The 25,993-nt window shown below is 35.6% G+C and overlaps 3 protein-coding genes across 4 annotated transcripts in view; all 3 read right to left on the bottom strand.

Annotated features, from left to right (window-relative positions):
- LOC105222169 (excitatory amino acid transporter 1) overlaps positions 1-5,615 on the bottom strand; it is a 52,030-nt gene extending 46,415 nt beyond the window's left edge. Inside the window, exon 1 of one of the 2 annotated variants that reach the window (XM_049450944.1) lies at positions 5,107-5,615. The gene's annotated coding sequence lies outside the window, so the exon portion shown is untranslated. The remainder of the gene's footprint in view (positions 1-5,106) is intronic. The other variant, XM_049450823.1, reaches the window with a different exon arrangement.
- Positions 5,616-15,438: 9,823 nt separating this feature from the next.
- Positions 15,439-16,843, bottom strand: LOC105222153 (cyclin-dependent kinases regulatory subunit). The gene is made up of 2 exons (XM_011199359.4): positions 16,460-16,843; positions 15,439-16,388 (listed from the first exon to the last, which is right to left on the bottom strand). The coding sequence occupies exons 1-2, from the start codon at positions 16,513-16,515 to the stop codon at positions 16,220-16,222; spliced, it is 225 nt and encodes a 74-aa protein (XP_011197661.1). The 5' UTR covers positions 16,516-16,843; the 3' UTR covers positions 15,439-16,219.
- A 296-nt stretch (positions 16,844-17,139) lies between these two features.
- Positions 17,140-25,901, bottom strand: LOC125775829 (uncharacterized). The gene is made up of 6 exons (XM_049446767.1): positions 25,886-25,901; positions 19,589-19,619; positions 19,481-19,534; positions 18,240-18,423; positions 18,022-18,175; positions 17,140-17,964 (listed from the first exon to the last, which is right to left on the bottom strand). The coding sequence occupies exons 1-6, from the start codon at positions 25,899-25,901 to the stop codon at positions 17,849-17,851; spliced, it is 555 nt and encodes a 184-aa protein (XP_049302724.1). The 3' UTR covers positions 17,140-17,848.
- Between the last annotated feature and the right edge of the window lie 92 nt (positions 25,902-25,993).

The raw sequence follows: 25,993 nt of genomic DNA, 5'->3' as shown, positions 1-25,993 counted from the left end.
TATTAACAAAATTTTTGGGTAAATGAAAATTTTCCATAGTTTTTATTGCTGATATTTACAATGCGTTTTAATATAATTTACAAGTCCATATATTTTGTTGTTATTCTAGTTGAAACATTTTTTATTGTAGGCACGTGCGTATATTTGTTGTTACATACATGAAGTGGATATGGAAATTTTAATTTGTAAATATATATACATATATGTATGTATATATTTATGTATATGTATACATACGTATGAATATGCACAACTCTTTGCCAATGGCACTCCCTCCCACGTGCTTTTGCTTGTTTGTTGCAATCGGCGTTTTCCGCATGCAAATACAAAAACTATTTACATACAAATATATTTTAAGCATATGTATGTGTGTATGTATATGCTATTTATACACGCACGACAATTTTAAATGCTAAATTAGATTTTTCCATTCAACTGACTTTGAAAAACGCAGCATTCATAAAATGAAAACTTAAATCAACTATTTCGCTTTTTTAAGTTTTATTTTATTTGCTTTGTTTCTTTACTTATTTTTGTTGATTGTTTACATGCATACATACAAGTATGTGTGTAGGTACTTGTGGGAAGAGACAAAGTACACAAGTGCTGACAAACAGGGTACTTCAACAAGTGGTAAACAATTAAATACATTTTATTATTATATGGTAAATACATAGGTGGTAATTAAACAAATAAAAAATAAATAAATAATTTATTTGCAATTCAAAAAACAATAATTAAATAATTAACCAAATAATTTGTAAAAAAATCAAAATAAATTTTAAAATTTAATTAAATTTAATAAAATATTTAAAAGTTTAAAAAAATTAATTTAATTTAATTAATTAATCTTAATTTAAATTAATAAATTAAAGTTTTGAAATATATTAAAATTAATTTTTAAATTTAATTTAACTATAAAAATTTTTTTAATTAAACTAATCTTAATTTAATTAATAAAATGCAATAAAATTAGATTAAAATAATTCAAAATAAATTTCAAAATTAAATTGAGCTAAATTTTAATTCAATCAATGTTATGTAATTAAATAACATTTAATTTATTAATAAAACAAAATTAATTTAATTTAATTAACCTAAATTAAAATTAAATTTAATTAATTAATAAAACAAGATAAATTTCAAAAATTAATTAAAACAAAATAACATAATAACAAATAAATAATTTAAATTAAAATTAAAACTAAAATTAAATTAAACTTAAAATAAAAATTAAATTGAAAATTAAAAATAAATAAATTACTTTAAATTAATTAATAAAACAAAAAAACATAATTTGCAAAAAAATATGTACATATGTATAATAATAATAATTAATTAAAATTTAATAAAAGTCAACAAAATAAAAATAACAAAAATTCATTTATTTGTAAAAGTTGAAAAATAAACTAATTAATAAATAATGAACTCAATGAAATTAAATATAAATTAATACAAAAATGCAAAACATAAAAATATTATTGAATTATATGAAATAAATAAAATAATTATAATCAAAAAATAAAGTATAATATAGTATAATTAAAAATGGTAGAGAAAAAACACATGAGAAAAAAATAATTAATGAAAACACACGAATTGTTTTTAATAAACAAGTAAGGAAGGGTTAAGTTCGGGAATAACCGAATATTTCATACTCTCGCAGCTTGCAAGGCTTAAAGCCAGGGAAATATCCTCAGATACGTAAGGTTTGATAGTTATATAGGGTCTAGGCAAGTTTTCAGTCGATTTTATTCAATCTAAACACAAAGATGCACCGTTACCTATTGGCCGATGTACGCTGTATAAAGTCACCCGGAAATTCCGAAAACTAAATTTCAAACTGAAATATAGGGGTGTCAAAGGAATGTTATGTGCCGAATTTGGTTGAAATCGGTCGATCAGCCCAAAATACAATATGTGATTTTACGTAAAAGTGGACGGATTCTGCCTTCTTGTTTGCACACAGATGCCCTTTGCTACTGCGATCCCCTGTGCCAAGTTAGAGTTATATATTTTGATTAAGTGCTTAGTTATGGGTCTTTATAAGTTTTGGGTTAATTGCGTTTGGTTGGCGCGACAGTGGTCCGATTACGCTCATCTACTCCCTCAGCAAGATATCTCAATTTTTACTGAAATTACAGTTTGCATTGCTGGATGGACGGACGGACAGACAGACAGTCTCCTGGATTTCAACTCGGCTCTTCATTCTGATCATTGATTCATATATTTAAATCGATTAGTTTAAGGTGATACATACAAACGTTAGGTGAACAAAACTAGTACACTCTGTAGCAACTGGTTGAAATACGGGTAGTAAAAAAATAGCTCTAAATTATTTGTATAGTATATATAAAACAGACAAAGAGGTGGGCATGGCTAAATCGACGCAGTTCGTCAGGCTGATCATTTATGTATAAGTACTATTGTTCTTTAAGAGTCTCCGAAGTACTCGTCTGGGAGTTACAAACGTCGTGATAAACTTTACTAATCAGGGTATACAGATATTGAATTTATCTGCTTTTTAGTAAGATGGCTAGCTGGTAGGTAATTTGGCCAATATTTTTCACCGTTTCTGAATGATTGTAATATTTTCATATTAGTAACGCCAACTCAGGCGACTTCAACCATAGATGAGATATATAAGTTTTTTCAAAAGTATCTCATTAAAATAAATTGTTACTCGTATTACCAAAACTCGCTGTTTAAGCACCCTTTATATATGTAAGCACGACAAATACATATATCAATGTCAACACTCCAACACGCTACTGCCGCAAACTACTAAGTAAACAAACAGTTGATCTCTGCGCTCGCGCTTATTCTTCTAAATTAAGTTCTCCGTTTTGCTCAATTAATTCACTTATTCTATTTGTAACAAGTGATTTTTGTACACCGAAAGCTATAAGAGCAACTAAAACTAGTAGCACACAACGTCTTCACGCTGAATGATGCCCTTGACTTACATTATCTTTCAATTTCATAAGAGAGTTATGATAGGCAAGTAAACATTTCACTATCAACAACATAGAACAGATCACATCATAAAGTCAGATCAGTGTATAAGCTGAAATCACATCACACGCTCAAATAACACTACACGTTCAGATCATATAACAAGCTAAGAATAGATTATAAGCTCAAATCTCATCACATGCATACAACACAGCCCAGCACAGCTTCAGTATGATGAGTAAATGTTGAGTTCTAGCTAAAAAGTAGAATTTTGCTGAGTCAAAAAAAGATATCAACACTTAAATTTACTTTTAGTTATGTATTAGGGGTTATATCCACAAATGGATTTTAAAAAATCGAAAAATATATTTTTTACTTTGCATAGTATGTACATTGGGACAAAAAAGCACCGGGAAATTGTAATTAAATTCGACTTGTTCGAGTGATTGTTGAAGGCATGCCTCGTTCTGGACGAGAGGAAAACAATCCGAAATCGAAAAAAAATACGCCAAAGTTGCTCAAAATTCAAGGTGTTTTTTTCGATATTCGGTTATTAGGTGCATCGCGATTTTGTTCCGGAGGAACACAAGGTCAATAGAGAGTTCTATTTGGCAGTATTGAGGCCTTTTGGTGAGAACATAAGTCAAAAACGGCCGGTTACACGATAATATTGCACCATCGATCAACCACCGTATTCACCAAATTTGGCTCCATGTGATTTTTTCTTCTTCCCCAAATTGAAATTGCCGCTCCGTCGAACCGTCGATCGAAGAGATAAAACAAAATTCGCTGCAGGTGCTGAAGGCCATTCCAAAATGTCCTTATGAAAAGTGTTTCGAGAACTGGAAAAATTGTTGGCATACATATGTATGTATGTGTGTTACAAACTGATGGGGATTACTTTGAAGGCGAAAAAAAAATATTGATGAAAATTAAACGTTTTGGGTTTTATTTACAATTTCTGTGTACTTTTTTGTCACAATATATATTAGAAAATATTCTCCGAAAATTTCAAATTGAGCCGGCATAAATTTTTATAGCTAATTGTAGGAAATTTTAAAATTTTTATAATCTGTTCCCAAAACTTTTTCAAAAGTCGGTGAAGAATATTGCTCAGAAACGGCTGGATCGATCAACTTGAAATTCTCGTATAAATTTTTACGATATATTTGTTATCTATTGATCAAAATAATAAGATTTTGAAATAATTTCGATTTGGTAACCACTTTGAAAAATATTTTTCCTAAAAAGCGACTTTTTTGAGGAAACCACCATTTTGACCGAAATAATTTTTTTCAACAATTTCGTTTTATTTACAATTTCCGGGTACTTGCTTGTCACAATGTAACATATATTTTAAAATATTCTACGACGATTTGAACTTGCACCGGCAGAAATTTTTATAGCTATTTGTAAGAATTTTTTAATTTATTATAATCTTTTTCATAAGACGGTGAAGAATATTGCTTAGAATCAGCTGGATTGAACAACGTGAAATTCGCACATAATCTTCTACGATATATTTGTCAGGTATTGATGAAAATAATAAGATAATAATATTAAGATAAGAACAAAATTATTTTGATTTTTAAGCCACTTTGAAGAGTAAAATTTTTCTTAAAAAACGGTTTTTTTTGGAAAAGCCGTCATTTTGTCCGAATAAGAATTTTGACTAGTTCTTTGATCATTAACCGTATTCATCTATTAAAATAATAATTTGTTTTTCTTGTTGCTGGATTTTAATTCAAATCAGAAAAACCTTTCTCATCGCCGGACACGTTTTTTTGGAGCTTCTCCTGCAGACTACGAGATCAAGCGAATCCAAAATTTTTTAAAATGAATTTTTGAAAAAGCTCCTGGAGATCGACTACGGGTTCAGGAGCGTCCAAATTTTTCAAACTCATCCACCGTTTATAAAAGTACATTAATTGCAGTAAATCTATATTATTTTTATTAATTTATTAAAATAAAAAAATTTTATTTATTTTTAAAATAAATAAATAAATAATAAAAATCACGAAAACTGTGTTTTTTCTGACTAGCAAGTGGATATAACCCCTTAAAAAGCGTTTTGTTCAGCGCTTTATATATTTTTAAATGAATCACCATTAAATTGTCTTAATTTAGTAGTCAATATTCAAAACCACATACCGTTAAATTGGCGCGTGTCTTTGTTGTTAAACAAATATTTCGGTTATAATTAATCGATTAATTGCAGTAATCGTTGTAATTCAGCTCAGACGCACGTTTCGAATTTTTAAATGCAACAAAAAGCTATAAAACCGCAAAGCACGTTTGTTGCGCGCGATTGGAAAACCAAAAGTTTTTCAAAAAAGAAAATTCCAAAAATTATAAATTTATTTTATATATATTTTAATATATGTATGTATATATATTTGTTTTGATTTATTTAATATTTTATTTTCAACGCAATCGGCCAGTACTTTTCTGCTAGAACGTAATTATTTATTTTAATTGCACATAGAGTACTTAAACACATATATACATACACACATGTGTATGCATGTGTATTAAATTTGTCAAAGCAGTAGCGTCACACCGATTTTCTATTAATTATTATATTTATAGCAACATCGCTTGCGTTGGGAGCGTTCAAGCGAAGCGTACAACTTGTTTCTTACGCGTTTGCAAAGGTACTGAATTTGACAAAATTCAAATTCTACCAATAAAGCCCGCGAAAAAGTCGAGCAACAGCGAAATCTCTCCCATGCACATGCAGTTACATATGTAAACGTATATAAAATGTACATATGTATGCGTGTGAATGTATGTTTGGACGACACTCAGCGACCACTCAGCCGCGACTAACTGACTGATTGACTAAGGCACTGACTAGCTGACAGCGTCACTGTCTCACCCACCGACCAACACACCGACTGCTCGACCGGCTAGCTACCCACCAACTCATTAAGCCAACAGCGTCTGTGTGCTCGCGCTGCTCGGGCAGCCCTCTTGTGCCCTTAGCTGCGGCTATGTTTACATGCCGCACAGTCTGCCGGCGTACACACTTCATACATATGTATCCATATGGGTGGGTATGTAGCTGTGTAGGTGTGCGCTTCCGCCCTCCCACCGGCGGCCAACTACTTGCTGATACTCGGCCAGCTATCGTGCAATTGAGTTCTCAATCATCGGAAGCATCAAAATTGTACTATTATAGTATGAGTACACTTGTAAAGTACGTAGTATCACAACAACAATAAGTACAAGATAACAACAAACAAAATTACAAAGCAACAACAAAATCATTCACCTACTATAACTAAAAGTTTTTGTGCAACAGTGAGCTTCGTAGCATTTTAGTTTGCTCACATTCCTCTGCTTTGTTGAATTTGGTTCTCGCAAGGTAGCTGTGTTTGCAGCGAAAGGTTTTCTCTGTAAGTATGAGTTGTTAGCACTCTACTTACTAGCGTACTGCGGCTGAATATCTGTTTGGGGAACTTCGAAATATTCCAAATGGTTTTAAAGGAGATAATCAACCTTGGCACCTTTCACTGCCACAACCGTCAGGCCTTCTGTGGAAAGACTGAAGTCAATATGGGGAAAATAGACTTTTCTTCACCAATATCGCTGATCTTACTTTGTGAATTACGCTCGGGGTGTATGTTGTATAGTTTTGAGACTCCAGCCTAGCGACCAGGTTACCTGATGCAATTCATGGTTCTTGGAGTAAAGTCACGTTGTTGCTATACCTCTCTAAGTTGAGAACAAGCTCGGCATAGGCTTATACTCTTGCTCTTACTTTTGTGGAGGGAGTACCCTCAGCTCTTGGTTTTGGACCATGAGACTGCTGACTGGGTTCTTTCTCCACCTACACTTCCTATAGTACACGTGAAATTGTTATGATCCCTTCTATGCAGAGATCTTTTCCATTTCACCCATCTCTTACGTGTTTTTGTTGCCGTCAGCGAAGGAACACGCTTCCAACACCCTCGCGACCAGAATACCCTCTGTCGCCTTATTGATCTGGAAGATATAGCTTTGGCCTCCATCTTCGTTGACCGATTTCGCCACGCTTAATACCTTCGAGTTGCTTGTCAGCACGTCTGTATTCTGTCATAGTAGCAGCCGCAGAGCATGTTTCGGCTCCACCACGCGAGATATGGTTACCTTTGCTTTGGCTACCGATGGAATTCTTCTGTTCCACCACCTCCAGTTTCGCTTCTTTATTCACGTTTGGAAGCTTTCTGACCGTTTCTCTTACTCATTTTAGCGTCGTTATATTTCAGGATTTTTACTCCGTTTAGCCATCCTGCGCCACCAAATGACGCTATTATCGAGCAGAGGGCTTCCAATACCTTCATTTCCACTATTTTCCACCGATCATGTGACATAATGTCCTAGCGGCTTACTGTGGTTTCTGAACCCGACGGTCAAATGCCGTTTCACAAGCTCATTGGCTGCCGCTGCTGCCTTAACGTCTTTTTCAAGGACGCCTTCGGTTCTCTCCCCGTGGAACGTTGCGAGTCTTTCGTTGTAAAATGTTGTTGTAGATATTAAAAAAAATTGATTTTTCGAAACCCGTAAACCCATGTAATCCTTTAAGTGAAAATGTCGAACATTTTCTATAGAGACAATTTGGAATGTATTTTTTTTAATTCAGAATTTTACTCACCTGTGATTCGAACTTGAAAAGCAACTTTTCCAAAATTTAGAATTGGCCTCGTCTAGGATTCGAATCCATAATTTTTATACTCTCGCAACAAAGTTGCTAAGGAGAGTATTACAGTTTTGTTCACATAACGGTTGTTTGTAAGTCCTAAAGCTAAAAGAGTCAGATATAGGGTTATACATACATATATACCAAAGTGATCAGGGTGACGAGTAGAGTTGAAATCCGGATGTCTGTCTGTCCGTCCGACCGTGCAAGCTGTAACTTGGGATATCATGATGAAACTTGGTACACGTATTTCTTGGCTCCATAAGAAGGTTAAGTTCGAAGATGGTCAAAAACGGCCCACTGCCAAACACAAAATGGCGGAAACCGAAAACATATAAAGTGTCATAATTAAGCCATAAATAAAGATATTAAAGTGAAATTTGGCACAAAGGATCGCATTAAGAAGGGGCATATTTGGACGTAATTTTTTTGGAAAAGTGGGCGTGGCCCCGCCCCCTACTAAGTTTTTTGTACATATCTCGGAAACTACTATAGCTATGTCAACCAAACTCTATAGAGTCGTTTCCTTCAGGTATTTCCATATACAGTTTAAAAATTGAAGAAATCGGATAATAACCACGCCCACCTCCCATACAGAGGTTATGTAGAAAATCACTAAAAGTGCCTTAACCGACTAACAAAAAACGTCAGAAACACTAAATTCTACGGAAGAAATGGCAGAAGAAAGCTGCACCCAGGCTTTTTTTTAAAATTCAAAATGGACGTGGCGTCGCCTACTTATGGACCAAAAACCATATCTCAGGAACTACTCCACCGATTTCAATGAAATTTGGTACATAATATTTTTTTAACAACCTGATGACATGTACGAAATATGGGTGAAATCGGTTCACAACCACGCCTTCTTCCAATATAACGCTATTTTGAATTCCATCTGATGCCTTCTCTGTATAATATTTACATTAGGAACCAATGATGATAGCGGAATAAATCTTTACACAAATACGGTATTTGAGCTGAGGTATCCCTTGTGGAAAAATTGTCGTGAACGGACTATAACTTTTCAAGGTCCCTGTTATCGAACACGAAGAACTCAGTGCCTAACCTAACCTAACCTAATTTTTTTTCGGTAAATCTCTCAGAATTTAATTCTAATTAATTTTACAGCAAAATAAAAAAATATGTAAATAACGGGTAATGAAATCTCGATTATCACTTTATCATGCGAGAGTATAAAATATTCGGTGACACCCGAACTTGGCCCTTCCTTACTTGTATTTAGGGAACAACTCATTTTTTCCCATAAATTTATTTTATTATATTTTTTTATTGCTTTCTCATATTATCATTATTGAGAGCCAAAGCATTACCGCGCTGTCCCTCAAGTCTCTTTTACCAAATGTAGGGTGTACATGTAGAAGTTGTTAGCAAATATTTCTTAAGTATTGCATTTATATATAGACATCTTTTGCTTGTATGCGTGTATTTGTGTAACAGTCCTCTCGCGAGCAGCACTAACACTCTCGTCTGGCGTTAACAAAACGTCTTACGATTGGGTTGGTTTACGACACCATTGATCTTTTCAAAGTTAATCCATACAAGCGGAGATTTATATAAACATATGTATGTAAGTATGTCTCTTTTTCGATGTCTATTAATTAATGAATGAAAAAGCTACTCCCTGTGACCTTCTAAAAACTCATATGAAGTTGGCTTGTTCTTCTTCAGCACAGTGTTTCATTCATGAAATTTACGAAAGCAAAGTAGTACGAGTATACACTGCGCGTCATTAGGTTAACACATATAAGCAGCGAATACAGCCAATATAACTGTTTATGATTTTTTTGTTGTTAATTGGCAGCTACTTTGTTGTTTATTTGTACATAGCGTCATCCTGAATCCTAAAGTTAGAGTTCAATAGTAACTTTCGGGCGAAAGTAGATGTGAATAAAGAAGAGGGTTAATAGCGGAGGAAGATACTACGTCTATCTATACCTGCAAGTCCAAACTGGACCCTGCGCTGTAGGGACTGAATACAAGTATACAATGATCTTCACATCTATATTTCTATCCGGCTACTAAATTTAGCCCGCATCTTCCAAGCAATAATATCATGCATTATAACGAAATAGAGAGGGCCCAAGTATAATAAGAATAGAACCAAGGACTTATTAAATAGGTACATGGGTACAGAAATAGTATATACAGAGTTACAGCCCTTAATAAACCGCTGGTCCTTTGGAGAGCATGAGAGCTAAAAACATACTTACCATATAACAATATTTTCCATAGCTTCAAGCTAGAAGGGAATAAGGAAACGCGTTTCCACTTCCTCTATAAACGTACAGCTCTATTACGAACCCAATACAAAATACTAGGAACCCAAAGGAACCAAACCTTGAATGGTTGCGCGTTAAAAAAGCACAACGGACGTAAGTAGTTACATCAAGAGTACCAAATGGTTTGAGCGTAACAATGGAACGAGATAGCAAAAGTATAAGCATTCAGCGGTAATTAAGCCCAAGTGGGTAGCACTCCTACCTACCTATCAATTATTATTTCCATGATCTTCGGAGGAAGGAACATCCGATGGAATGAATACATAGGCGTCTGAGCACTGTGACGGTTGGCGTAGACAACTTTTAATATGGTTTTTGGGAACGGCAATTCTTGAATGCTAAAACGTACAGGAAACTGCTTTTAGCCATTTAAAATTTTTTTTTTTAGAATACTTGAAATACATATTAGTTTTGAATGGAAAAGTAAAAAAAAAAAAATATTCAAAGTATTGACCATTGCTTTTTACAAATTTTGTCCACGTTTCTAGCAATTTGTGGATACCATGCCAATAGAAATGGAGGTCTTCTGAAGCAAACTCCAGGCACCCAATTTTCGACTTCTGTGTAGGAATCGAAGTACTGCTCTGCCATGAGTCATACGCATCCCATCAACGAGAACAAATGGCAATCGAAAGGGGCCAACTATGATAAATACATCGGGTGGGGTAGCATCTCCCAGCCAATAACTTTGATTGTATTCTGTATCAATTTTGCTTTGTCGTGTAATAAAATTACTTTACCATGCCTTCTGGCTCATTCTGCTCGTTTTTCGTTCAATGCATGGTTGAAATCGATGATTTGTTTTCTGTAGCGATTTATTAACAGTTTCATCAGGTTTTAGAAGCTCATGATATAGCACACCGTTCTGATGCCTTCTTACCGAACCGAATTGGTTTTGCAGTCGATGTTGATGGTTATGCCGGATTAACACCGACTTTAATCCCTTAAAGTAAATCCATATTTCGTCACCACTGACAATTCGAAACGAAACTGAATTTTTCGTGTCAACAAGTGTTTTTACCGGTTTTCCATTTGTCTTTCATTCGATTCATTTTCCATACTTTTAGATCTTTCCCATAGCTTTTAAACGATCTGAAATTGTTTGCTGTGCAACATTTAACATGGCTGCAATTTGCTTTTGACTCAAAGTATCATCTTCATATTGCTTGCAGTTCGGCGTTTTCAAACTTTATTGAGATCTTGATCTCGGAGTTATTTGGTTTCAACAAGACGGCGACACTTCCTACACACAGAACACTTTGGCGAGCAAATAATTTGACATTTTGGGACGGTAGATTGGCCATCACGATCGTGAGATATCACACCACTAGACTTTTTCTTGTGTGGATATGTAAAGTCTAAAGTCTATGTGGACAATACCGCTTCGCTTTAGGTCTTAGAGCAACACTTCACACGTGTCATTCGCAAGTTCCCAGTCGAAATGCTGAAAAGAGTCATCAATTGGACTCACCGTATGGACCATCTGAGACGTAGCCACGGCCAACATTTGAAAGAGGAATGCCAAAGAATGTTCTTTTGATTGATAATAAAAATTCCCCATTAAATTTGAAGTATCTGTGTTTTTTCTTTAAAAAAAAAAATAGGGAACCTCGAAATGGATCACCCATTATTATACAAACATTAATCATAAACTCGAGAAAGCTTGAGAAAAGAGTGTATGTTAAAGTATTCATCCTATCAATGCAATTGCATGATACATACATACTGGCTACGAGACCACATTTACATACATAGGAGCTTAACTATTTTGTTTTTGTGCAGCTGATTTCAAAAACTTAACATAACTTCATTTGAAATTCAAGGTTACTTTAATTTCTGGAAGTGCCCACTCTATTGTTAAAGCACTTTTCACTCATGATTTTGTCGAATTAAATGTGGTTTAAGAATTATTTGACCACCTAAGCAAGAAAAACATGTTATTTAAATTACTTTGTGTACGTGGACTGCAGCATGCGACTTCAGCTGAAAATATACATACACACGTATTAATGTGGATATGAGACGAGTCGACCCCATATTTTGCAAATTAATGAATAAACATAAAAGGGAAATGTTTTTTTGTCATTTATTATAAGAATCAATTCATGTATACCCCTAACGAAAAATTCTTTTCGTATTTCTAATCAAATTTTTTTTCTTTATTTACAACTTTAATGAACTAAGTGTCATTTTGGTCGACCATTTTTCACCATTTTTCTGCTAGAGACATTATTCCATCAGTGTAAAACCTTTATGGTTTCTCAGTGAAAAACTGCAACAAGTAATTTTCAGAAGCTTCTCTTGAAGTCAACTTTACTTCATTAAGGGAGCTCTGCATTGACCGAAAGAAATGGCAGTCCGATGCTGCAAGGTCAGGAATATATTGTGGATGCATCAAAACTTCCCAACCAAGCTCTTCCACTTTTTTCCAAATCATCAAAGTTGTGTGTGTGGTCTGGCTTTGTCCTGATAGGAGACGAAGCCCTTTCTGTTGTTCAGTTCTGGCCATTTTTTTCGAATGCTTGCTTCAATCGCATCAGTTGTTGACAGTTAAATGTAGAATCAATCGTTCGGCCAGGCTGAAGCAGCTCATAGTGGATGACTCCTTCCTAATCCCACCAAACACTCAGCATAATCTTTCGAGGCGTCAATCCTGGCTTTGCGACCATTTGTTGAGCTTCACCACGCTTAGACTATGATCTTTTTGGCATATTATTGTCGTATTTGAACCACTTTCCACTCTCCTGTTACCATTCGCTTAGAAATGATTCGATATCATTTCCTTTCAGCAAAGAATCGCAGATGCTAATTCGATTCAATAAATTTTTCACACACAATTTATGTTGTACCCAAATACCAAGCTTTTTTTTGCAGCCAGATGATGAATGTTAAGTTCCTTACCGATGGCGCAGGGAAAAGCATCTATACTAATGAGTCCAAACTACATAATCGAATTAAGATGGCCTCTTTTCAGCAAAACTAAATACTGAAATTGCCTTCCATCTACCAAACCACAGCAGTGTCTTCCTAGCGGAGATCAAAGCAATTAAAGAAAACCTTCTTGCTCTCAACAAGGAATATTTTCATATATACAGATTGTCAGGCGGCCTTGAGATCACTACAGTTGCTGACGGGTTTGTCAAAGTCACTACAAAAAAACCTTAATCTCTTCGTAGATCTAAAATCCTATTTCACGATAAACCTGCAATGTGTTCCAGGAAATAGGAATATTCCTGGGAACTGTGAAACTGATGAAATGGTCATAACAGGCCTTACGCTGCAATTTGACTCCGGTAAAGACGGAATTTATTATACCTCTGCTACTTAGATATTCAATTGACAGGCATGAAATAATTATAGATGCGTCTCGATGGTATCAATCCCTGTCAAGAAGAGACTGTAGGATCATGATCGGTATACTAACTGGTCACTGTCTGGTATCGGCACACGCCCGCAGAATGGCGCTGACAGATCGACAAGACGGCAAGAAATGTCTACAGCAAGGCACCAGAGAAAAAAGGAACATCTCTTGTGCACTTGTCCCGCATTGGCAAGACTACGCGGTAAGCATCTGGGGTTCCGAACTATGAAAGAAGTATCGATAGTGAGGCCACGCAGTCTGTTAAATGCGCGTCAACCGCAGGCATCCTAAAGGATGGGTACTCCTCATTAACAAACCCTTGCGTAGCTTCGTTCTGGATATTGCAGCAGGTTAAACTCTTACTTGTCCAGAATAGACCCCGACCCAACCAACGTATGTCCTGCATGCAATGAGTCTCCTCATGACACTGGCCACCTCTTTGCATACCCCGCCACCCCACTCATCTAACACAATTTTTCCTTTGGTCCGACTCCGTCGAAGCAGCATGTTTTCTGGGCCTCCCGCTAGATGACGTCGACGAAAACTTAGATAATCCTTATCATCCTAACGGGGATTAGATATCCGTTAGCACAACAACAACTACACCTCATGACAGATGGCTGGGAACCAGACACTGAGAAAGCGGCCCTTAACATTTGAAGAATTTTTTTTTTTGGAATCCCGAAAATTTTAAATACAAATAATTTTCAAAATTCGAATTCCAAATAACGGGTTAAAAAAAATATATATAATAATCTCAAATACCGAATAAAAAAATAATACATATATGTATGAAATTTAAAACCCTGCTTTCTTTAAATAAAAAAAAATAAAAATAGAAAAATGTGTATGGTATACAGTGTAATATCTCCATACATTAAAATTTCGTCCGCTTGGTCACTGTAGGGCTGCGATTTGAAGAATTTGAGAATCGAAATGCGAATAAATTTGTCACTTGTGCAGCGCGGAGAGGTGGTAATTGTTAATGTATGGCATAAAAAAATTAAGATGGACAGATCCGGTTTATGTATACCTACATACACACTTCCATATGTACATGTAGTATATACATATGTATATGGGTATACATATAATATGAGCTTCTGCTGCAGTCACCAGTATATGTACATACATAAGTATCTATGTATGTAATTATATATGGTATATAGGGGATGTGAACAGCGACATATTTGTTGTAGCAAAAAGCATATAATATATTAATTTTGTAAAAAATATACAATTTTTCATATTGTATTATGTACTTATGCAGCAATAACAGCGCAACGGGTTGCAACAAACGCTCTTATAATTCTGTGTGTGTATGTGTGTCACCCTTAGATGATCAAATATAGCGCACACCCGCTGGTGGGAACGTATAAAGCACCGGAATAATGACTATTTATAATGTTTAGCATGTATTTTATTATTATTTTGAAGGTATGTATTTCTCATTTTTTAAAGCTAATTTATTGTTAATTATTTTTTACTTAATAACTACAACTTTCAAATTGTAAAAAAAAAAAACGGATTAAGACATACCACTGCTGCGCCTTGGTTAAATACAACAAGTTTCAAAGACAAAAGACTAAAAAATTTCATAAATATTAACGAAAACGCTTATTCACCTAAATGTAAGTAACATAACCTCAATGTATTATAAACTAAAAAACAGGATACAACTTTAAATACGGTTGCAACAGCGCTTTAATACGCTTGACAAATCAAAAGCTTTACATACAAGAACTTGGATTTGGTTGGTGATTGTTGTTGTTATTGCCACAGAATTCTGTCAAGTGGACAGTCTGGAAAAAGATTCGGGTCCGTTCTGGTTACGTAGACCCGGCTGTCGTGGAAACGGCATACAAAAGCTTGAATTTGATTGGTTAGTATGTATGGCAGCTATAAGCTATACTGGTCCGATCTGAACAATTTAGTCAGAGATTGTACCATTGCCCTGAACAATACACGGAGCCAAATTTCGTGAATAGATCTTATCAAATAAAAGATTTCCATACAAGCACTTGAATTTAATCGATCAGCTTGTGCGTCACATATGTATGTATATCACACTGTGTTCCTAAATCCGACAAATGAGCACAAAAACACACACTAACTCGCTAAATGCAAAGATTAAAAGACAATTTTAAATTTTAAGAAACAAACGCCGATTCTATTTATTGTATTATTATTGAAATCACAAACATTATTTTATAGTGTATTTCTTCTTATTTTGTACATCAATAAAAGTGGCATGCATTTGATTGTAAAATTTATAAACCTACTATTTCATAAAGTCTTATAACTAAAAGACACTAGCCAATAAAAGTTTTCGAATTGTAAACATGCTGAGAGAACCTAACCACTATATCCAGAAAAAATAGGAATATTTTAATTAAATACATACATACATACATTTAATGAATGTGTAGATGAAAATATGCTAAATTAAGCGCGAAAAAAATGGATTAGACTCATCTAAACATAATCCGAATGTGAACTTAAAAAGTAGTAATACGAGTATGTTCAAAAATTCAAAATATTTGCAGACCGTGATGGCTTTCAAAATACAATATATGGCAATCATGATCAGGTTACAAATATCTATGCTATTGAACAGGCAACAGGCAGGCCGGCACACGCCTTTTTCTTTTATATTTACAATTTATTAGCCATTTTGTACAACGGAGTTTTCAATACGAATATACAAAGGCGAGTTACTGTTTAATTTAACTATTCATACGCGCATAGTTGGTTTTCTATGAAACAGCGAACGCAATTATTAAGAGTATTTACTTTTTTGGATTATTTTTTAATTAAATTATGGCAGTGCAGCACGCCCGAGATCTTAACAATAGCAAAATGTGGTGGGTTACTGGTCCTGTTGATTTGTTATAATTAATATTGTAATGTAATGTATAATTATTACTGTTGTATTGGTCGGCGAAATAGTAAAATATGTGGTTCTGGTTTATGTATCATGTAATGTATCCAACCGCGAGATTGTTGCACACCAATAGACCGCCATTCGTGCTCCGTCATCAAATGCGTTTTGGGCACCAATTTCGAAAGTTCCTTTGGTAGCACAACATGCCTTGAAAATTAAAAACAAACACATGTTTATTAAATAATAAACAACGAATTTACAATAACAAAATTATTTACCTATATTCGAATTTTTCATCGTAGTATTTATCCGAATAGTAAATGTCCTTACTCATGGTGATTGCCTTATGCGAATTTTCTAGATACCAACAAATGACAGAAGTTCCTTCACGTTTTTTGCACCTGGTGCAGATATTCGGCAACCTGTAGATCCTTTTTCAAATTGTTTCGACGTTGCTTTTAAGGCTGACAATTTGCTTTACACAAAAACTGACGCTTGTATACGTTTGTTAACTTTTTGTACTTTCCTCAGTTGATTTGAACTTTTAAAATGCTATTTTTAGCAATTTTCGCGAAATATACACATATAAATGCTTCTTCCTCTCGCTCCAAAATTAACTAAAATCCGCAAGGCGCCAAACTAGCGTCGATCGTTTTATTTTCCGTTTGAATTTGTTGTTTCATTTATATCAGGTAAAAAAGCATGCGTACATGCGAGATAGCCATATTCCAGTGATACATTACATTAGCGACATCTTCAGGCGAATTTACATAAATATAAAGGTAGTGTTCAACAAAATGGACAATAACAGAGTTGCAACGGAGAGATACAAGTATACGAAAAACTGTCAAATCTTAATTAATATTGTTACGAATTTACTCTTGCTAGTTTACTTTGTTAGGTTCGTATCTCTGGATTGACAAATAAAATCAACACTGTTTAATTTAATTCAACAACTCTTCCCTGCAAGACGGGTAGTTGTTAGCAAACGTGTAAACGAGTTGTTATTGTTCACTTTTGCATTCGTTAAAATATTTGTTACTTTTGTTCAGAGAGTGGGAAAAAAGTAACACATAGCTATTTAATGTTCAATGGTTATCTCGCTCTAACCAATGGCAAATATCGCATGCTGCCTTGTTCTTACAGAATACACACATTTGTTAGCAAATCTCTTCACAGCATCTTACGTGTAACAAATTATTTTGTTAGCGCTTAGCTTACCCATGTGTTATGGATAACAAAAAGTATTTGTTACCCGAATATCTGTTAGTGTTATTATTTTGGTTATTAGTTTGTTACCTTTAACATATAAGCATGTTAGGAAGAACAAGCAGTAACAAGATTATCTGTTACCCATTTTTACTTCTAGCAAATTAAATTCTTTTAAATAAAAGTCATTTTTTTAAATTATTTTGCTTTATTTAATAATAAAATCAAAATCAGATATTAATTAAATTAATAATATGCCTATTATTATTGCATTCGGCAGAAAAATTATATACAAGTTATTTGAGTATAAAAATTATAATTGTAAAAATTCATATTTTTAAAAGTAAAATTAGACACTTCAACTTAGAACTAATATATACAACTTAAAACTAATATGTACATCTTAAAACTAATATTTACAACTTAAAACTAATATATATAAGTAATAATAATAAAACTTATATTAATTTAGCCCTTAGTTTATGTTTCTTCTGTTTATAACGATTGTGGCTTAAGGCCACAAATCTCCGGAGCTCCCCATATATACTGTTTTTATCCTTGTCAGGAAATATATCTAAAATTAAACGTAATAAGTTAAGGCATTCAAATATATACCAATAAAAAAACCTACCAAAAACTAACCCTACGCATTTTAGTTTTAGTAGGGATTTCTTCTCCTTGCGCCCCTCTAAATTGTAATGGTACATTACATCGTCTGAAAACAAACCACGTAGTACGCCGTCCACACTGCCTTTTGCGCCCTTCGACTTCAATATTAGCCGCATCTGTAAAAAAAAATTACAGTAAATTATATCACAATCGCATAATATTTAAAAACGAAATATTTACCATAGCATCCGTGCTTTCCTTTTGGGAAAGTTTTTCTTCCACGAAGCGCACGTGCTCTTCCGATGACATGGGTAGTTTCGAAGCGAGCTCCAGGTAATGCTCGTCCTCCAAATCACCGGTGATGCGGCTAATTGAATGATGCGTCTTTGCTGCTATGATAGGAATCGAATATCCACGTCGAAAACTAAAAAAAAAAAAAAAAATATTATATAATTATTATATAAAATTAAAAATATTAAGTTTAATTAAAAAATATAATATAGCAACAAATATTACTTTGATAAAGATTTTTGATTTGTAAATACTTACAAATAGTATATTATAGGAGGAAAATATAGTTGAGAAGTGTCTTTTTAAAAGAGAATATCTATTTCTTAATTAATTTTTGTAAAATGAGAAAACATTATATATAAATATTTACTGATTTACCGAAAAATAGTATTTCTGTTTAGGACACATAATTTAACCCTTTTTTACTTGCGACATATGTATCTTTTTGAGATCAACATCCAAGTAAAGAAGTTGTGTATTTCAGCACTAAAGAAAAGACTATATAAATAGTTTAAAAAAATTAAAATGTAAATATCCTTTTTTGAAAAGACACTCCTCATTTGCTTGAAGCTTGAAAAAGTTTAATTTTAATTTAATTTTTAAAATCCTGCTTAGGAGCAGAAATGCGTATATGTATGTATATGATGAAACACTAATGTTGTTTTTATTTTAAACAATTTTAGATATTCTGCATACGAACAGATATCTTGGACGAACAAATGAACATTTTTAATTATAGAGGAGGTTATCCAGTTCAAGAATATAAATATTCGAGATATTTGCGTTTAAAGGTGGGTTTCCAGCTCTCAAAAAAAGCAAAAACTTCATATAAAAAACGCTTATGAAATGATCAAGAAGTTTTCTGGTGTAAATTAAGTTTACACTTATATTTCGCTTTTTATGTTCACTAGCACTTCACTAATTCTGAAAAACCTCCTCAATTCGACAATACCCATTTTATTCCCGAAATCCTGGGGCGGTATTCTAAAGTCGGCACAATTATAATTGTAACCGCACAATTCGTTTCAATTTAGATTTCAAATTTTTTACATTTACACATGTATGTATGTATATATGTACATATATATGTAGATATAAAGCACAAATTACATATTTCACAAAAATGCACAATCTATAGCAACTATTTGAAATAAATATGCACTATTTAGCTTTAATAATTTAAAACTTACTCTCTTATTTGTTTGTTGTACGCAATATATGTATTTGAATCCTCCAAATGTTTCCTGTAATATTAAAATTTTTAATTATACACACAACATTAAATTCACAATGCTTACCTTTTTCTCCTTGTTAAGCCTTTTAGTTTCTCTATACAAAATAAATTAAAAATATAAATATGTATTTATAAATAATAAATAAAATATCAAGTAACGAACTTACCTCTTTAAAATCCAAAATAAACTGCGCTTTTCGTTTTCTTCTTCTTGAAAAATTGGGCATTCGTCTCTCCTGTTCTAGCAAGTTAATATTACAATATGTTTAGAATGTCGATAGTTTTTCTCTATCTTACTTACGTATTCTCCCATTCAATTGAAAATTCCAGAAAATGTAACAGTGTTAGTGAACAGCTGAAAATGTTTCAATGTATTTGTGCAATCTGTTACCTCCGTCTTGCAGGGTTTATTTCACAACTCGTCTACACTATCACAGTTTACTCTTAGCACTGATTGATTACGTTGGCGCTGCCACGGCTTATATAGCCACGCACTTCTCGCTGATGCCGACGTGTCCTTCTAGAATATCGCGTCTGGAAATTACCAGAACATACGGCTATACGGCGCCAGACGCAAGCAGACAGTCGCGGCGCCAGACTCAGCAATTGTTTACCTAGACAAGCAGACAGTGCGGCGCCAGATGTCTATTGTTTCGACGAGCAGACAGCCGTGGCGCCAGATGTCTACAACAAGACAAATGCTATTCCATATACCTACAGCTATTGTTCATAATCAGGGATGCATATAGTAATACAAATATAACTTAATACTACTTTTGTAACACTGCCCTCCACTAAAGCCTAATCGTCCCGATTAGGCACAAATCCTCTTGAACCAAATGGGGCGAGCCTCTCCAAATGTACTACTTTCATTTTACATCGTGCTTTTCCATTTCTTTGTATGCGGTATACCACGTCATTAAGTCGTTTCATCACCATATAGGGTCCTTCCCAGGCTGTCTGTAGTTTCGGGGACAAGCCTTTCTTTCGAAGTGGATTGTACAACAGGACCAGATCACCTTCTTCAAAACCTTTTGAATTTGCCGCTTGATCGAACCGGTCCTTCATCTTATTGCTCATCAGATGCGTATGCTGTCTTACCATTAGATGCAATTCATTCATTTCTTCCTTTAAGGCAGAACAATAATCTCCATCATTTCTTACAGCTGTAGGATTCGTTCCAAACTTAAGATCAGCAGGGAGTCGCAGATCAGATCCGAAAATAATCTTTGCTGGCGTGTAACCAGTTGTCTCGTGCTTCGCTGAACGATACGCCAGCAGGAACATCTGGATGCACTTGTCCCAATTCCGTTGATCTTTATCAACGATTTTCCGCAGATGTTCTTCGAGCGTTCGGTTGAATCTCTCTACCATCCCATCTGATTGTGGGTGTAACGCTGTTGTCCGTGTCTTGTGGATGCCCAATAATGTACAGACTTCTTGGAAAATGGAAGATTCGAAATTCCTGCCTTGATCTGAGTGTAATTCGACGGGCACTCCGAACCTTGTTATCCAATTTTCTACAAACGCTTCGGCTACGGTCTTCGCTTCCTGGTTTGGTAAGGCATATACTTCTGGCCATTTACTGAAATAGTCCATGACAACCAGTAGATATTTGTTTCCGGCCGTACTGGTTGGAAACGGACCTGCAATATCCATTGCGACTCGTTCAAATGGTGATCCCACGTTGTACTGTTGTAGCCTACCGCGACTTTTGGCTTTAGGACCTTTAGCTGCCATGCACTCTACGCAATTACTTATCCATTCTGCTATGGAATCTCGACAACCGATCCAGTAGAACCGTTGTTTAATCTTCTCTATAGTTTTTGTTATTCCAAGGTGCCCTCCACTAGGTCCATTGTGATATTCTTTCAATACTTTTGGGATCATGGACTTCGGTACTATGATGAGCAGACGAGAATGTTTGCCATCTTCGCTTTCCCAGGTACGATGAAGGTATCCATTAACGAGGTTTATGCTGTTCCATTGGGCCCAATATGCTTTTGCAGTTGGATTCTCGCTACTTATTTGTTCCTTTGGTGGTCGTACCCCATTTTCTTTGGCCATTACCAGCTTTGCAAGATCAGGGTCCTCCAGCTGATTGATTCTGATGCGGTGAGGAGTCCAATCATCTTCAGGTTCTATATTCAGTAATCGCACGTCGATTATACCTTCTTTTCCTTCTGATTTGGAGCAATGTTTACATTCCAGTGGACAAGGGCGACGTGATAATGCATCCGCATTTTTGTGGTGAATCCCCTTTCGATGTTCCGTTTCGAAGTCGTAATTCTGTAATCTTTCGATCCATCGTGCAATTTGGCCTTCCGGATTCTTAAACTGTAATAACCATTTTAATGCTGCATGATCAGTCCTCAGCAAGAATCGTTGTCCATACAAATACTTGTGGAAATGTTTTACACATTCCACCACAGCTAGTAGTTCTTTTCGCGTCACACAGTAGTTTTTCTCTGGTTTCCCGAGCACTCTGCTGTAATACCCAATTACTCTTTCTTGTCCGTCGATGAGCTGAGACAGGACACCTCCAATTCCATAAGCGCTCGCATCTGTATCCAGGATGAATTTCTTTCCAGGTATTGGATAAGCTAACATCGGCGCCGTACAAAGTAGTTCTTTCAGCTGCTCAAACGCTTTTTCTTGTTCCAACTGCCATACAAACGGGCGATTCTTCTTTGTTAAATCATGTAAATTTCTAGCCACGTTCGCAAATCCAGGTACAAAACGGCGGTAATACGTGCATAAACCGAGGAAGCTGCGGAGTTCATGTATGTTGGTGGGTCGAGGCCAATCTTTAACTGCATTTATTTTTCCTTCCTCGGTGTGAATCCCCTCAGTTGACACTTTATGTCCGAGATATGTGACCTGCTTCTTCCATAATGAGCACTTTTTGGGATTCAAGCGTAATCCGGCTGATGCTATTCGCTGAAAGACTTCCTCTAGATTTTTCAGATGATCATCAAAACTTTTTCCCATGATGATAATGTCATCAAGATACACCAAACATGTCTTCCAGTTGAGTCCTTTTAACACATGTTCCATCAGTCGCTCGAACGTTGCAGGCGCATTACATAACCCAAATGGCATCACAGAGAATTCCCATAACCCGTCGCCCATACTGAAAGCGGTCTTTTCACGGTCACATTCATCGATCTCGACTTGCCAATATCCACTTTGTAGATCTAATGTAGAAAACCATTTCGCTCCAGACAAGGTGTCTAATGTATCGTCGATTCTTGGTAGAGGATAACTGTCTTTCTTTGTGACATCATTCAACTTCCTATAATCTACGCAGAAACGGGTGCTACCATCTTTCTTTTTAACTAAGACGATAGGTGAGCTCCATGGACTTATTGAAGGTTCGATTACACCGTTTTTGTGCATGTCTTCAATAATTTTGTTAGCATCCTCACGTTTTGCTAGTGGAACCCTACGCGGAGCTTGTCGGATTGGTTTAGCGTCTCCGGTATTTATGCGATGTTTGACAATGCCGGTTCTTCCTGTGTTTCCTTCGTTTGCAAATATGGATGCGTATTTTTCTAATAGTTTTTCTGCTTTTAATTTTTCATTTCCATGCAGTTCGTTCAGCAAATTATTTAGGAGTGTAGGACTTATCTGTTGTGGCTCAATAGTAGGTTTCTGTTGTGACCGTTCGCATCGTGCTATTGCACTTATATTCTGGCACTGTCCAATTACTGCTCCTTTCTTCAGACTTATAGGCGTGTTGAATTCATTCACTACTCTGACCGGAATGGTGGCGTCTTCTCTAGTTTTCACAAGCGTTCTTCCTACCAATATGGGTGTATCTATTTTTGTTGGTTCCACAATCCACAACTCTTCAGTCCCACCTCCTCCATTCACTTTAGCCCATACAATCGCCTCAGATTTTGGTGGAATACTCTGATTATCATCAACAATCACCCTCTTACTTTCAACGTTGGTCACATATCCGGTGTTTATAGGCATCTCCATGTTCTGGCAAAACAGCATTTGCTTGTTTAAATCCAAAGTAACCCCGTGATCAATCATGAAATCTACTCCCATTATAATTTCATCCGCGATTTCTGCTACGATGAAGGTGTGATTAACTTCCAGGGTACCAATTATGACTTCGCAGAACACTTTTCCCGCAACAGCTGCTTCCTCTCCAGTGGCCGTTCGAAGCTTGCAACCAACTAATGGTTCAACCGTTCCTCTCACCACATCCGGTCGGATGATTGAATGTGTGGCACCAGTATCCAAAGTAAGCGTTGACAGTCGTCCATTTACGATGCCGTTGATAGTAAGATTGTTGTCATGGCGACCTATTTGTGATATCGAGATGGCGGGGCAAATAGTTGTGGGAACCAGCTCACGCCCCTTTGAACTGTTCCGTTTTAGTTTTAACGACTTGTGAGATGTGGATGCTCCGTCCTCGTTATCTGTTGGTTGTTTCCGTTTTGATGGGTTTACTTTTATATTGCAATTTCGGGCAAAGTGACCCGCTTTTCCACAGTTGAAACATCTTCCTGTTGTATTTACTCGCGGTGCAGCAATTGTCTTCAGAGTCTTCAATATTTCTTCCATCAGCGCCGGTTGTTCCATTTCAACCCTTTGTACTTTGTGTGCTGGTTTACTTAGTAGGGAAGCTGTTTCCTGTGTGAGGGCGTGCGAAACCGTTTCAGCAAACGTTCTTTTTGGCAATGCATATGTGGCGCGTTTGGTGTCCACATCACGAATTCCATTTATGAAACATTGAATTTTTACCCTCTCAATGTAATCCACAGGTGCATCTGCATTTGCCAAATGAGCCAGTCGTTCTATTTCAGTTGCAAACTCTTGCAATGACTCGTTAATCTTCTGACCCCTATTTTGCAGTTCGATCAGGTATATTTGTTTCCGGTGCTCACTACCATATCGTCTTTCTATCGCACTCATCAATGCCTCATAGTTGTCCCGTTCACAGTCTGGAATAGTCTGAAGGATTTCTGCCGCAGGTCCTTTCAATGATACAAACAAGGACGCTACTTTGTCCGCTGCATTCCAGTTATTGGCCATTGCTGTCTTTTCAAACTGAAGTTTGAAAATTTGAAATGGAATACTTCCATCGAATGTGGGTGCCTTCAATCTTTGATTATTTGTCGATGGTGCAGGGCCATGCAGTTGCAGTTCTCGCACACGATTACTTAATTGAAGAACTTCTGCTTTTAAATTTTCTTCGTCATTTTTTAAAGTGCTTAATTCGTCTTCAAATTTTGAAAATTTCTCTTGCACTTGTGTATTATTCTCTGTAATCTGTTGTGTAAGGCGAGACTCTAACTGTGATGTATTTTCAGCTATTTGCGTCATTTGCTGTGCCAGACGATTTTCTGTTTGCACTACATTTTCTGTTATTCGTGATATATTTTCAGCTATTTGCTGTGCCAGACGATTTTCTGTTTGCACTGCATTTTCTGCTATTTGCTGTACCAGACGATTTTCTGTTTGCACTGCATTTTCTGCTATTTGTGATGTATTTTCAGCTATTATTTGCTTAATAGCCACTAACAGCATGTTCGTGTCTGCACTTGATGATGTTCGTTGTTCTTCTACTTTCTCTTCTACCTTTGTAGAAGTTTCTGGCCCAACAAATTCGAACTCGTCCACATTAATTCCATCCGCTTCCATTGCTTCACGTAATCGTGCCTGCAGATCCGCCTTTTGCCCGCTTATCGGCAAATTACGCTCCTCCAGTTCCTTTTTTAATTGTTGAATTCTCAATTCTCCGAATTTAACCATCTTGAATTTGGATTATTTGACAATCCCACTTCTGACACCAATTGTTACGAATTTACTCTTGCTAGTTTACTTTGTTAGGTTCGTATCTCTGGATTGACAAATAAAATCAACACTGTTTAATTTAATTCAACAACTCTTTATTTCACAACTCGTCTACACTATAACAGTTTACTCTTAGCACTGATTGATTACGTTGGCGCTGCCACGGCTTATATAGCCACGCACTTCTCGCTGATGCCGACGTGTCCTTCTAGAATATCGCGTCTGGAAATTACCAGAACATACGGCTATACGGCGCCAGACGCAAGCAGACAGTCGCGGCGCCAGACTCAGCAATTGTTTACCTAGACAAGCAGACAGTGCGGCGCCAGATGTCTATTGTTTCGACGAGCAGACAGCCGTGGCGCCAGATGTCTACAACAAGACAAATGCTATTCCATATACCTACAGCTATTGTTCATAATCAGGGATGCATATAGTAATACAAATATAACTTAATACTACTTTTGTAACAATATTGACTGCATATTCAATTTCAATAAGGTGTGTGTTAATTATTCATGAATAACATGATTTTCTTTACTGTTACTTTGAGAACTTTTCATTAAGCTACGAGAAAAAAAAAAAACAATTTTATTTCTTTTTTATAATTTATTAATAAAAAATATAATGAACATATTCATTTGCACAAAGTTGT

This window comes from Bactrocera dorsalis, chromosome 1 (assembly GCF_023373825.1).
Source record: "Bactrocera dorsalis isolate Fly_Bdor chromosome 1, ASM2337382v1, whole genome shotgun sequence".
Classification (NCBI taxonomy): domain Eukaryota; kingdom Metazoa; phylum Arthropoda; class Insecta; order Diptera; family Tephritidae; genus Bactrocera; species Bactrocera dorsalis.
Note: the sequence above shows the minus strand (reverse complement) of the source record. Positions and strands in the feature narration are given on the sequence as shown.

Bases quoted from the DNA above. Each gene is read 5' to 3' on its own strand.
- LOC125775829 (XM_049446767.1), bottom strand. The intron at 19,535-19,588 runs GTAAGCATTGTG...TTAATATTACAG, and splicing joins GGCTTAACAAGGAGAAAAAG to GAAACATTTGGAGGATTCAA. The intron at 17,965-18,021 runs GTAGGTTTTTTT...GTTTAATTTTAG, and splicing joins ATGCGTAGGGTTAGTTTTTG to ATATATTTCCTGACAAGGAT.
- LOC105222153 (XM_011199359.4), bottom strand. From the start codon at position 16,515: ATGAGTAAGGACATTTACTATTCGGATAAATACTACGATGAAAAATTC. The intron at 16,389-16,459 runs GTAAATAATTTT...TTAATTTTCAAG, and splicing joins GATGAAAAATTCGAATATAG to GCATGTTGTGCTACCAAAGG.